At 31.5% G+C, this 12,594-nt stretch overlaps 1 protein-coding gene across 7 annotated transcripts in view; it reads left to right on the top strand.

Moving 5' to 3' along the window:
* LOC145258202 (rho GTPase-activating protein 7-like) overlaps window positions 1-12,594 on the top strand; it is a 671,840-nt gene that overhangs the window by 625,573 nt on the left and 33,673 nt on the right. For all 7 annotated transcript variants that reach the window (XM_080116103.1, XM_080116114.1, XM_080116150.1 and 4 more), the window contains 3 exons: window positions 3,896-4,059; window positions 7,471-7,596; window positions 8,665-8,838. In XM_080116103.1, the coding sequence (XP_079972229.1) occupies window positions 3,896-4,059; window positions 7,471-7,596; window positions 8,665-8,838 (464 nt within the window). The remainder of the gene's footprint in view (window positions 1-3,895; window positions 4,060-7,470; window positions 7,597-8,664; window positions 8,839-12,594) is intronic.

The following is a 12,594-nucleotide window of genomic DNA, read 5'->3' as shown; positions in this document are numbered from 1 at the left end:
CATACACAGAACATTTTGGACAAATATGGTAAAATAGTCCCAAAATTATTAGCCCTAAAAGAGCCTCTAGGGCACACCCAAGAGTTTTCCCTGGGAAATCCGTTCTGTTACTTTTTTACTCATGTCATGTTTAATGTTTGTGCAAAATTTAAAAAAATTCCAAGGCGTAGATATTGAGAAAAGTGCGGACAGACGAACGGACGGGGGTGAATTTACAGGTCTACCCTCCTTTTGTTGGGGGGCCCAAATAGACGTCAGCAAGATTTAGATTTTTAGACGCGCATCATCACATCTTTACAAAGGAGGACTTTATTCATCACTCATTTTGTCTGGCTTTAAGTTTCATCATCATCAGCTTCATTGATTTATATGCTGATATGCATTGGATGGCTTTAAGAAATTGACTTCCAAAATAACCAATCTCTGACCAGGTCTTTATTTATCCCTCTTTCACTGAAGTCTATTTTTATCACTTATAGTCTAATGTTTTTGCTTGACCTTTTCCCTAAAAAAGCTCAATGTAAGTAAGTAAGGTAACTCCCATTTTTACTTAAGGTTAAAACAAGTTATCTCCCTTACATGAGCAGTTTTCCATATATTTGTTCTATTAAAAATTATGTGAATACTTTGAGTGTTTCTGTATATATTTCTCGCCTATCTGCAGTTTGCACATTGTTTTTTGTAAATTTAAACTAAAACAGAATGAATTCTTAGCTAAATTAGGTAGGTACAGTTAATGTGTATTTGTTTAGTATTTGAAATTAGAAACATTTTACATGCTGGCATGTGGTGGACAGCTTTTAGAAATTGGTTTCCAAAGTAAGTTATCTCTGGCCAGGTCTTTATTTATCTGTCTTTTACTCAAGTTGTTGTTGAGGCTTAGTTAAGTGTATTTTACTAAATGAATCCACTTAACTAAGCATTGACAACAATAACTCATCGCAACGATCAAGATGACTGATCGAAGGCGTTTGAGCAAATGGCCACAAAAGTATCACTTGGTGCCATAATATACAACATGCCAGTTGAAACAAAAAAGATTGCCTGGCGACTAGAGTGAATTACCCGTAGAATCAGAAAAAATGAAAGCTTAGTCGTGTTTAACCAGATATGTTTACACAACGATTTGCTGTTGAACTAATATATATATATATATATATATATATATATATAGTAAGTTATGAAAATATATATATGGCAATTAAGCTATAAAGAATATTCTGTGTTTCATTCTCGTGAGAGAAGCCTGACGAATTCTCACGAGAATGAAACACGGAATATTCTGTGTAGCTTAATTGCCATAAATATTTTCATAATTTACTACCTAGCTCTAGCTATGTATTGAGCACTGTTGAAGTAAATACTGAAAATTTACGCATAAAATTATATCTTCGTATATTAATTTATGTGATTAAATGAAATAATCATATATATATATAGTTTGACTCTGACTCTAAGATACGGAAATGTCTATTTGTTTATATAACCTTTGTGTAGTTGTCTTGTCTTATGCTTGTGTAGCTAGTAATAAGTATACTTTGATGGTGTTGAGTCATCAAAAGGTGGGAGGGGGGTCAATGTTTTTATTAGGGGTTCAAAACTGAACTGAGAAAAATTGAAACCAATTAATCTATTACTAATAGAGATATGATATCTGTCTGAAGTTGCAACTAGACACATACTCCTATTAATGTATTATTAAACTATCTTTTAATATTCGATTCGATTTACTGTAATATTTCAGACTAATCTATCTTTTAGTGCTTAACTCAGGGAGATAATCTGTCTGTCCTGTGATTATGGTACTATCCTCCTAAGCATTACCTTTTCTGGGGAATAATGTATCTGTTCTATTGTCATGAAACCATCTTGTTGAGAATTACCGCTTCCTCTGTGGTGGGGATCAGTGTTGTATCTGTTCGTTCATTATATCATCTTCCTAGACATTATCTCTTCCTTGGAGGTGGCAGTATAGTATACTTAATATTACTGAGGAAAAAATAGCCTTCCTCAGTCACATGTTTTCTGCTAGTAAGATTAAGTGTTTCTCCCCAACAAAAAAGAAATTTGATGATCTGTCCATCTCCACTGTTTCTTTCCTACTACTCTCTTCCCTCTCAACAGATTGCAACTGATCTCAGAATGACTCTGAATCTTCCTATTTTATAAAACCTTCTGCAAATCTCAAATAACATTCTTTTACATTGTTTTGAGCTTTATCGAAAATTTAGCAAATATTTTTAATATTGTTTATTATTCATTGCCTAAGCCACCTCGACTCCACATTCTGGTAATGATCTAAAAAGTTGGACCTAAGTAGCATTTAAGCTGACATCAAAATTTTATTCTGGCTAGTTAATTTTTCGCTTGTTATTGTTGTATGATGTTTTGGGCGCTATTCGCTACAGTTTATTGAAAAATATCATTTACTGAAAAAAACTAATACATTTATTTTATATCATTTTTTTTTATTCTTGCCTTATGATATGTTTTGTTTTTATCAATACTCTTTTTCTTTCTCTGTACCACTCTGAGTTGGACATCGTTACATTCATATTATTTATATGATATTATGCTAATGTATTTCATATTTGTACGCACATTATTGCTTTTCACACACATTTAATGAGATCGTCTAATCAGCAAAGATGTTGATTGGTGATTAATCTGATTCCACTATAGAAAAATCTCTCTACTTTACCCATTTTAAAATGCATTTCAATCCAAAATCAAATTGTCTCATTAATTAAAACAATTTTAAATGCTTGTAAAAAAACATGATATTTGTTTTTATTGATTTGAATATTTTTCTGAAAATTCTTTGTTTTAAAAAGAATTAAATTGCTACGATTTTAGATAAACATGTAAGACGCATTAAAGTTCTGACTTTTTTAGATGGTTGTTTCATATTACTTGTATTGATCGGACCATTTTTCTCATCTTGAGTGTTATTTGCAACGTTTTGGTCGGATTGTCTTCAGGCATGTTGCTTGCTGTTTGGAAAAGAAAAGAGAAAAGTTAGGGACTCTGTGGATATTTTCATATTCTGTGAGTTAGTCTCTTTTTTATGGTTATAGTTTCGAATTTGTGAAAATAAAAATGGTTGAGAAAGGGGAGGCAATGTCGATCTTTATTAGAGTTGCCTCCCTCAATTTTTTTCACAAATTCGAAACTATAACCATAAAATAGAGGCTAACTTGTAGAATACGAACATATCTACAGAGCTAGTAACTTTTTTGATTTCTTTGCCAAACAACAACCGGAAGATGGTTGAAGGACAATCCGACTGAAATGTTGCACAAAAAACACTCAAGATGAGAACAGTCCAATCAATACAATGTAAGACGCATATTTCTTCTATTTAAGTAAAGGATATTTGGTTAACAATTATTGTTTTTCTGGAGGGGGGGGGGTCTTTACAAGAGAACAATAAGGCATTATATTCTTAATAATATTGTCCCTGGCAGACATGGAATCTCACTTATTTTATTTTTTGTTTAAATTTTTGTCTTGTCTTATGCGAAGATTAGATGTTTCGTGGATGACTTTGAACTTCTCTCTGTTGCAATTTTGCTTGTACCAATAAGCTACAATGTCTTGTGCCCATGATCATACCAGTTAAGATGTCATTGTGCACCATTATTTGTAATGGAAACCTTTACAGCGAAACCTACAGCTAGGAAAAATGTTTTGATGTTTTGACCATATCTTACAGTAATTAAAGAGTACAGGTTGGGCATGTGCATTTTCTACATTGCCATGTCTTGCATTATAAAAATAAATGTAATTCTTTATATTATTTTTCTTGATTTAAAAAAAAAAAATGTTTATTTTTGTTTAACTTGCAGTTTGGGGCATTTGACTATATATATATTTTTTTCTTCTTTTTTTAAAGGAAACCAGAGAAAAATCCCGTAACTGGGTAATATGTTCCCCAATTAATGGCATAGAAGTTGCGTCTAAGAAACCCGAGGATTTTCATCCTTTGCGACAGTGGATGTGTAGTACAGAAATTGAAGCACCACCCGAAGAAGTCTTAAACCGATTACTCACAGAACGGTAAGAAACATTTACTCCATAATAATATCCCTCTCTCTCTTTCTCTTTTAATGTGTATCTTCTGTACATGCTGTGTCCTTAGTTCGAATAACACTAAAGAGGTAAATATTTTGGTTTTAATTCTAACTGGTACAAAGTCTTATACTTTTTGGTCCCCCGATTTTTCGGAGAGGGACATATGTTTTCAGTGTCCTAATGTGCGTCCGTTATTCCGGATGATTGCTAGATAACCGTCCATTAGTTTTTCGTGAAATTTTGCCACTAATTGTATTTCATTAAATAGATGTACACAGTAAAAAATGTTTTTTTGCGAAAATTCCCATTGTGTTCACAGGGGCTCAAAAGAGGTCAAAAATGTTCCAAAATGGCCAAAGATTACATGTTTTGCCCCATAACTTTTAATCCATCCATTAGATTTTTCTGAAACTTGGGCAAAATGTGGGGCCCATTGTTCTTAATATAAATTCAGTATGGTTGACCCTGGCAAAATTCTGGTTTGCGTCCTCAGGAATTTTTAGTGCTAAAAACGCCCATTTTTGTGGCTCTTTTTTCATATTTCTCAGAAACTTGATATGTATATAGTGGGGCTTTTCACAGTTGTCCACTCAAATATACATGTGTCATGGCCTGAATCTGTACCGTTATCCATTTATGCTGGGATTCAGTGTACTCAGGGGTTCAAAAGAGGTAAAAAATGCCCCAAAATGGCCAAAAATGACAGTTTTTGCCCAAAGCGTTTGATCCATCCATTAGATTTTCCTGAAACTTGACCAAAATGTGGAGGCCATTGTTCTTATTATAAATTCAGTGTGACTTTGCAAAATTCTGATTCGCATCCCTCTGGGACTTTTAGGGCTTAAAAAACATGCCTTTCTGGAGCTCTTTTTTCATATTATTCAAAAACTTGATATGTACGTCTATATAGAGGTTTTCCATTGTGCTGAATTTAAATATACATGTCTTAAGGCGTGAAACTGCACTGTTTGTCAATTTTCACTGGGATTCAGTGTTCCCAGGAGCTTAAAGGGGGTCACAAATGCCCCAAAATTGCAAAAAATGACACTTTATATCCCATAACTTTTGCTCCATCCATTAGATTTTTCTGAAACTTGGCAAAAATTTGAAGGCAACGTTGGCCCATCACACTTCTCGCATTCATCCTTTCTTCACTATATTTTGTGGTGTCATCTCACATGCAGCACCAGAGGGAGACCACACGCATGTGGCTTGTTTTTAAAACTTTTGAAATCATTACTATATATTGAATACGATATTATAATCATGATAATAAATACAAAATCTGCATGAATTAAAATATTGTATTTAAGCATATTTTATGACTGGGCAATGACCGGCAGCCTACTAGCTGCTGCTGATTTAAAAAAAAAAAAAAAAAAAAATCTTGACAGATTTTTAGTATTATATATTTTTTTTTTCTACCTGGTTGAGGGATAGTTAATGTCCTGGGCAGAGGTAATCAGTGGTGCCCTACCAGCATTATCAGGACTACAAATAGTTAATCCATGACTATGGAATCTGGACTGGCTAGTCATATTGTGTGACCTAATTCAGGATCAACGAAAATGGGCTGTGATGATCAGAGACGTTGTACTTTCTCCGGAATATTCTGGTTTAACTCAACCCGGGTGATAACTGATACAATACAACTGTTATATAGATTTGAACGGGAAAATTCTGTGAATTCTTGAAATGGAATCAGATTTTTTTTTTTTCCCATTACATAAAGTTTTATCAAGTTTCCTATGAAGTCATAAATAATCGCCATGTTTATTTATGTGAATAAGATTTCATATATATATATATATATACACACACACACACACACACACACACACACACGTGTACATAAGGTGGGGTATGTACACTGATACCCAACTTATTTTCTGACTTTTGGATAAATATTTCAGAGAAAAAGAATTTTTTTTTAATTCTTCATAGAATATACAACATGTATTATAACAAATCTGTTTTTTTGTTCCTTACAATTTTCATTCACACAATATCTCTAAAAGTGCTTTCTGATAATTTAAACTCTCAGCCAAGATTTTTTTAAATGGAAATTGCTCCCGACAAGGCATGAAGCTACTTGATATAAAATATATATATATATATATATATATTCCTTCAGGGTCAAAAACTAGTCACCAATAAGTGTTTGCTAGATAGATGCTGACCCAGAAAACGGCAGTTGTTCCCCCTTTGTCAGAAAAAATTGCTCATGGAATGCGAAGACTAGAAAATAAAGGAAGCGAGAGTTATGAAGTTGCTGAAAGTTAATCCCAGATCCACTTTTTACTCTTCTGGTAATGATTGAATTTAAAGATAAAATGATATATTTTCAACTATGAAAAGATGTTTTTATCCGTATGGAATTTTAGTTAGAAGTATGGGGTATTGTTGTCCCATGAGGCTGGTACATATACCAGTCTCTCACTTAGACACGGTTAAAAAAAAAGGTCTTCACTCTAATATACTGCACTATTGGCCAAACTCCAATCTCTGCTACTTCGCCGCAGTGTTGTATTTTTGTGCCTGTTCTACAAGTACATTAATGGAATGTGCTCAAATGAACTTCTACCACTTGTGCCCCCTCGATATACATACCTTCGACTAACCCGACAAGCAGAAAAATCCCACCCTACTTTCACTGCTAATGTCCGTAGATGATGGAAAACCTTCTACTCTAATAGTTTCTTCTCTCAGATTACTAGACTTTGGAATCACCTCCTTGCTTCCTCGACTAGTACACCTGTAGAAGTTTAAATGTAATGTGAGCAGACATCTTGCTGTTAAACTCCCCACAGTCCCCTGTTAGACGTGATCTTAAAATAGTAGCAACTTACATTCCAAGTATGCCAAGTTTGGGCTGAAAAAGAGTAAAAAAGAAAAAAAGTTTATATTTTAAATGTTTTAATCGTGTGCTAGAATAGAAATCCTCATAAAAATTGTACCATTAGCCATTTTTAAGATAAGGGCTATGTCCCATATTGGAGTGTCACCAAGTTATAAACAAGATATTGTAAAATAAATGAAGTAATTTAAATTTCCAAGAGAAGAAATTTAATTTTTGTGTGTCTGTACAAGCTTAAGTTTGAAATTATATTTTTTTATGCGTTCATTAGTCTGTCATCCTAAAGTTAGAAATAACCAATTGAATCTATACATCTTTAAAATAGCCATTCTTGTTTTAATGAAAAAATGTTTGAGCATGAATGGTTTCAACAGTGTACACTTTTCGTAGACTTTGTTTAATCTTTTCGATCATTCCTTGTTTCTTGTGAGAAGTGACCATCCTAAAGTGATTGTAATAAACGGCTTTCCATTATAAATCATTTGGAAGTTGTAAATACAGAAAAGCTTTTGACTCTTCTGTTTCACTGTCTTTTGCAGATATTTGTGGGATGAAGATCTCCAGGAATGCTCTGTGATTGAGAAACTGAGTGAACAGACGGATATTTTACAATACACAAGGAACAGTATGCCGCCACACCCGGCTCGGGATTATTGTTTGCTGAGGTAAGTATCCCCCCCCCTACACACACACTTTGTCTTTAATTTTCTATATATTTTTTTATTGTTTTTATTTAAAGAAAACTTTAATTTATAAAAAGCGTTTTCAATTAAATTTCTTTTTTTTTTTTATTAAAAAAATTTTCATCAGCAGATAGACCCTTGTATAGTAAGATATTTTCATATATCTAAAGATTCATTCATTCATTCAATCTACACTCTCAGCTAAACTGAAATGTGATAGACCAACGTACAGATCGATAAAGTCTCTAATAAATTCCTGGATGTAACTTTCTTACTACAAAGTATTTGGTGGCAGTATATGAAAATAGAAACTCTACAGAATTAAAGTTAGAAAAAAAAAAAAATCTGCTGAATTAAATTTTATTAAAAATCGCTAAATCTAACAAAGTAAAGTCTGTTTCTTTATCGTTTCTGTCATCGATAGTTTTCTTCTTACAGAATCATATATTTTAGTTAGTCTTTTTCTTCTTTATTTAGATCATTTATTTATTCATATCTCTCTTTATATTCCTTTCACTACCACTGCTGTTACTCCTACTTGTTTAGTCTTTTCTTTTAAATTGTTTTAGCATGTTGTTAAGAATAAAAGTTAATTCATTTTTTTTCTTTTTAGAAAATACTTTGTCCTGGTTGGGAGTTATTTTTAAATGGTTGCCATTTTAAATAGAAGGGATCTACATCTGTATTCGTGCATACATAGTTACTTTCTTTGATTGAAATAAAAATAACATTTTAGAGAGATGGTATAGTTTTAAAAACACATCGTAAATAAATACACTAATGGGCAACACGTGGTAGGACCAATTATAAATGCATTAATGGATGAAAAGTGGAAATTTCGCAGGATAAATTCATTGCTATGCATTTTATTTTTATCTTTATCTTTTTATTTATAGAAAGATTATCATATTATTTCTTAACACTATCTATAAATTGTGTATTTAGTCAATTACACCAAAATAGTAAGTATGTTAAAAATTCTTTTTTTTTTCTTTAAGAATTAGAATGTGTTTCTATTGTCTTAAAGGGTTCTGTTTTGTTCATTTCCAGATCTTGGAGAACTGATCTTTCAAAAGGAGCTTGTGTGCTTTTGAGTATGTCTGTAAAACATGATTCCGCAGAAGTTAGCAATGTTGAAGGTATTGTGATGGAGTCAAATTATTTAATCGAACCCTGTGGAGCTGGCAAATCACGGGTGACTCATATATGCAGAGAGGACATAGGGTAAGAGACTTGCTTATTTGCGAGTAATTTCTGTTAATATAAAAAATAAGGACAGCTGTTCAATAATATATCTACACTTCATCTCAAAAAGCAAAAAATAGAATAAGACTATTTTAAATATACTTCTTGGCATTCGGGTTAGAATAAATCTGTTTTCGTCAAAGTTGGTGAAGGAAAGATTTTTCTAGGCTGAGGTCATTTTTATTTATTTTTTTTTTTTACTCCAAAGGGGCCCTTTTTTGAGAAGCTTCATTCTTAACATTAAAAAATGACATTGTGTCTGATTCTGCCCTCATGAGAGAGACAAGTAAATAGGAACTTGGCATTTCAAGAATAAAGTTTTGTTTCCTTTTTGTTTCGGTTTTTCTTTTTTTTTTATGTATAATTTTTTTTTTTTGTATAATTACATATCTTTTGTATTTGTCTTAAATTTTATCTCACTTTCAAGTCCAACATTCTGTGCGTTTATTTTATTTTTTTTTATTGCAACTTAAAGACTCTTTTTATGAAAACAAGAATCTCTACTATTATATAAAAGTCACTTTGTGTGTGCGAGTTCCTTCCTTATAGGTTCCGAAACAATTGAGCCTATCTTTTGCAAATTTCACACAAAGCTAGTAAAGAAATTCATCCAATAATTATCAAAAATCAAAAATATCCAATCTTAAAAATAGCTTTTCTATAGATAAGATGTATAATTTAATAGGGGAATAATTTACGTTACACCAGCAAGGGAGATAATAAAATTTCAGCAAATCATTTCTTAAAAAAAACAAAAAGATTTATTATAATCTGTAGATATAGCTTAGTGGTAGAGCATATAATTACACATCGAATGATCCCTTGTTCAAGCCCGGGTATACCTCACTATTTTATTTTAATTTTTTCTTATTAAGTTATTATTAGAGTTCAATTTATGATAAAGAAGAAGTACCATTTAAAATCACTGCATAAATCATTTGCATAATTTAAAACTAAACATTAATCAGAAGTGACTTTTCCAGGGTATTCATCATCAAGTCCAAATATTAGCTGATGCGATATTGTAAACAAACACAGACATCAACGACATTGTCATTATTTTTTTAATTTTTAAATTTTCTTTTTTTGCGAATTAATCCACTGGATAAATTATTCTTCGTAATATATAATAATCAATAGAGGATTGATTCTATAATAATATATACGCAATCTGCATAAATTAAAATATCATATTTAAGGGTATTGTATGGCCAAGCAATGCCTAGCTGCCAGCTAGTATAAGATAATTTGAGCACATTTGTCAGTTAAATTTCATTGGTTAAATCAGTTTATGTATCTGTTAAAGATGGCCTTATGAAAGTTGAGCTTTAAACAATGGTTTTATGTAATCATTAATTTTTAATTTTTATATTATACTAGCAGGGCTACCCGGCGTTGCTCGGGACCGTATAAACAATGAAAAAACAAAAGCAGATATTGAATATATGTTTTATTCTTAGGGGAGAGGAATCTTTCATCTCTATGTATTATTTGTTTTATCTACCCTAGGACTGGTATTGTTCATGTTTTATCCCTAGTGTAGGTAATTTACAGCATGTACATGAAATTGTTTTACCTTAGGGAGAAGAGAACAGGTAATATACAACATAATGTGTCTATATTACATCCCTGGCAACGCCTAGAAACCAGCTAGAACATGTATTTCAGTCAATCTTTATTACATCTTGGGCTATGCCGGGAAACCAGCTAATCTCTATTTAGTGACTTGACCACCAAAATACCTCCCTAAGTGTGTCCTTTCTTTTGAACTTATTAGATATAGGTATCTAGAAATGTGTGTGAAATTTTGTTGAATGCATTGTTCACTATGATTTTCTTATTGTTCTACACAATATCAACTGTAGCGAAATAAAACAGTAAACTTAGTGTAGTGTTAGAATAAAGAGCAAAGGAAAAAATTAGAATCATATTCTGTAATTACAAATCTAAATTTGCTAGCGTGTACCAGTATTTGCCAGGTTGTGGAAATTTGGAATTTATAACATATGTAGTGGCCTTTTCCTAGATACCTATTTTTATAATTGTTTCAGTACATTGCTACAAAATGTGACATTTGTTGGCGTTTGTAAAAAAAATCATGAATGTGCTTATATTCCAAAAAAGAAAATATCAGTGCACAGTATTGAAAGTGTTTGAGATTCAAAAGTCTGTAACATTTCTACTAACTTCATAAGATGTCATGTGAGAAACTTAATTGAATATCAAGACATTATCTGAAGCGTTTTTATTTTGGTGTAACGTATGTGTTTACAGTGAACCTTAACTTTTAATAAACAGATTGGTATGCAATGACATAGGCTAGGAATCTTAGACAAAATATATATAAATTGGAAAAATGTGTGAACAAATGAAAAAAAAATGATCCGCTCTACTTGATGACATCAAGCACAGTAATATTTTAGTGAAGAAAATATGAAATTGATGTTCAGTGATTAGTTTGGATGAATGAGAAAATGTAATTGTTTGATGCATAAAAAATAACTCATTTGCTGTATTTGATATTAAGCAGCAAAAAAATAGTGATTTGAATATTTAGGAAAACATCAAATCAGATTATGTAAAAAAAAAAGATGAAATTAGAAAATATATATTTTCTGTTTATGAGTTTTGCCAATCAAAATTTTGTGGCAGAAATTGGGTGATTACCATGCAATTTTATTTTGGTAAAATTCTTAAATTATTTCAATGTTTATTATAATTTCTTATTAGTGACTTGTTATCATCAAAATCCGCCCCAAAGAGTGTCCTTTCTTTTATTAGGTATCAGAATAGGTATCCAGATTTCTACTTCTATACAAATATGATATTGTAGTACAGTAAATGTCAAATTGTTTTTCAAGTATTAGTTTGTAACGTTTGTACTGACTTCATCAGATGTCATGTAAGAAACTGAATTCTATGTAAGAAGACTTTATCTGAAGTGTTTTTATTTTGGTATATCATGTGTGATTACACTGTAGTAATTGCGCTGAAAGCATGTTAATTACAAATGACAAAAGTTAAATCAATTTCTGATTCAGCTACACAATATAAACTAAAGGAAATCAAATTTGCAAAATAAAAGCAATATGTAGTTATGGGTTAGTTTGGAGTTAGAATAAAAAGCCAACAAAACAGTTAGTTTGTATTGTGTAGATTGGTCATTTCTGATAGTATTGAGAGTTGTCAATGAAAATCTTAATTTCCGACAAAATACTGAATGTTTCTTGGATACCCATTCGTACAAAGTACCTTTTTTGGAAAAAAAAAACAAAAAAAACTCCCCGGATCACCTTCACCACCTTAAAAAAAAAAAACTTTATTCTTCAAAAAATGTGCACATTGTTAGTGTAAAAAACAGATTCACACCACTTGATGAAATCAAGCATAGTAATATTTTAGTAAAGAAAATATGAAATTGATTTTCAATAATTAGTTTGAATGAATATCAGAAAATGTAATTGTTTGATGCATAAGAAAGAACTCATCTGCTGAATTTGATATTAAGCAGCAAAATGTTTCAAAACATAAAAATGTGAAACATAACATGAATACTCTCCGTTGTCACTTGAAAACATTGACCTTGGTAGGAAGTTTATTAGATACTGAAATTGTGGTCTTGGTATGGTGTGCTTAATATTATTGTATGCAAAATTTAAAAACACAAAAGAGGGTACAATCAATATTGAAAAAGTAACATCTGTCACAGAAAATAGTAATTTATAAATGTCAAAA

This window comes from Euprymna scolopes, chromosome 3 (assembly GCF_053919585.1).
Source record: "Euprymna scolopes isolate OS-2025 chromosome 3, ASM5391958v1, whole genome shotgun sequence".
Taxonomy (NCBI): Eukaryota; Metazoa; Mollusca; class Cephalopoda; order Sepiida; family Sepiolidae; genus Euprymna; species Euprymna scolopes.
The sequence above is the reverse complement of the archived record's forward strand: the minus strand, read 5'-3'. Positions and strand labels throughout refer to the sequence as shown.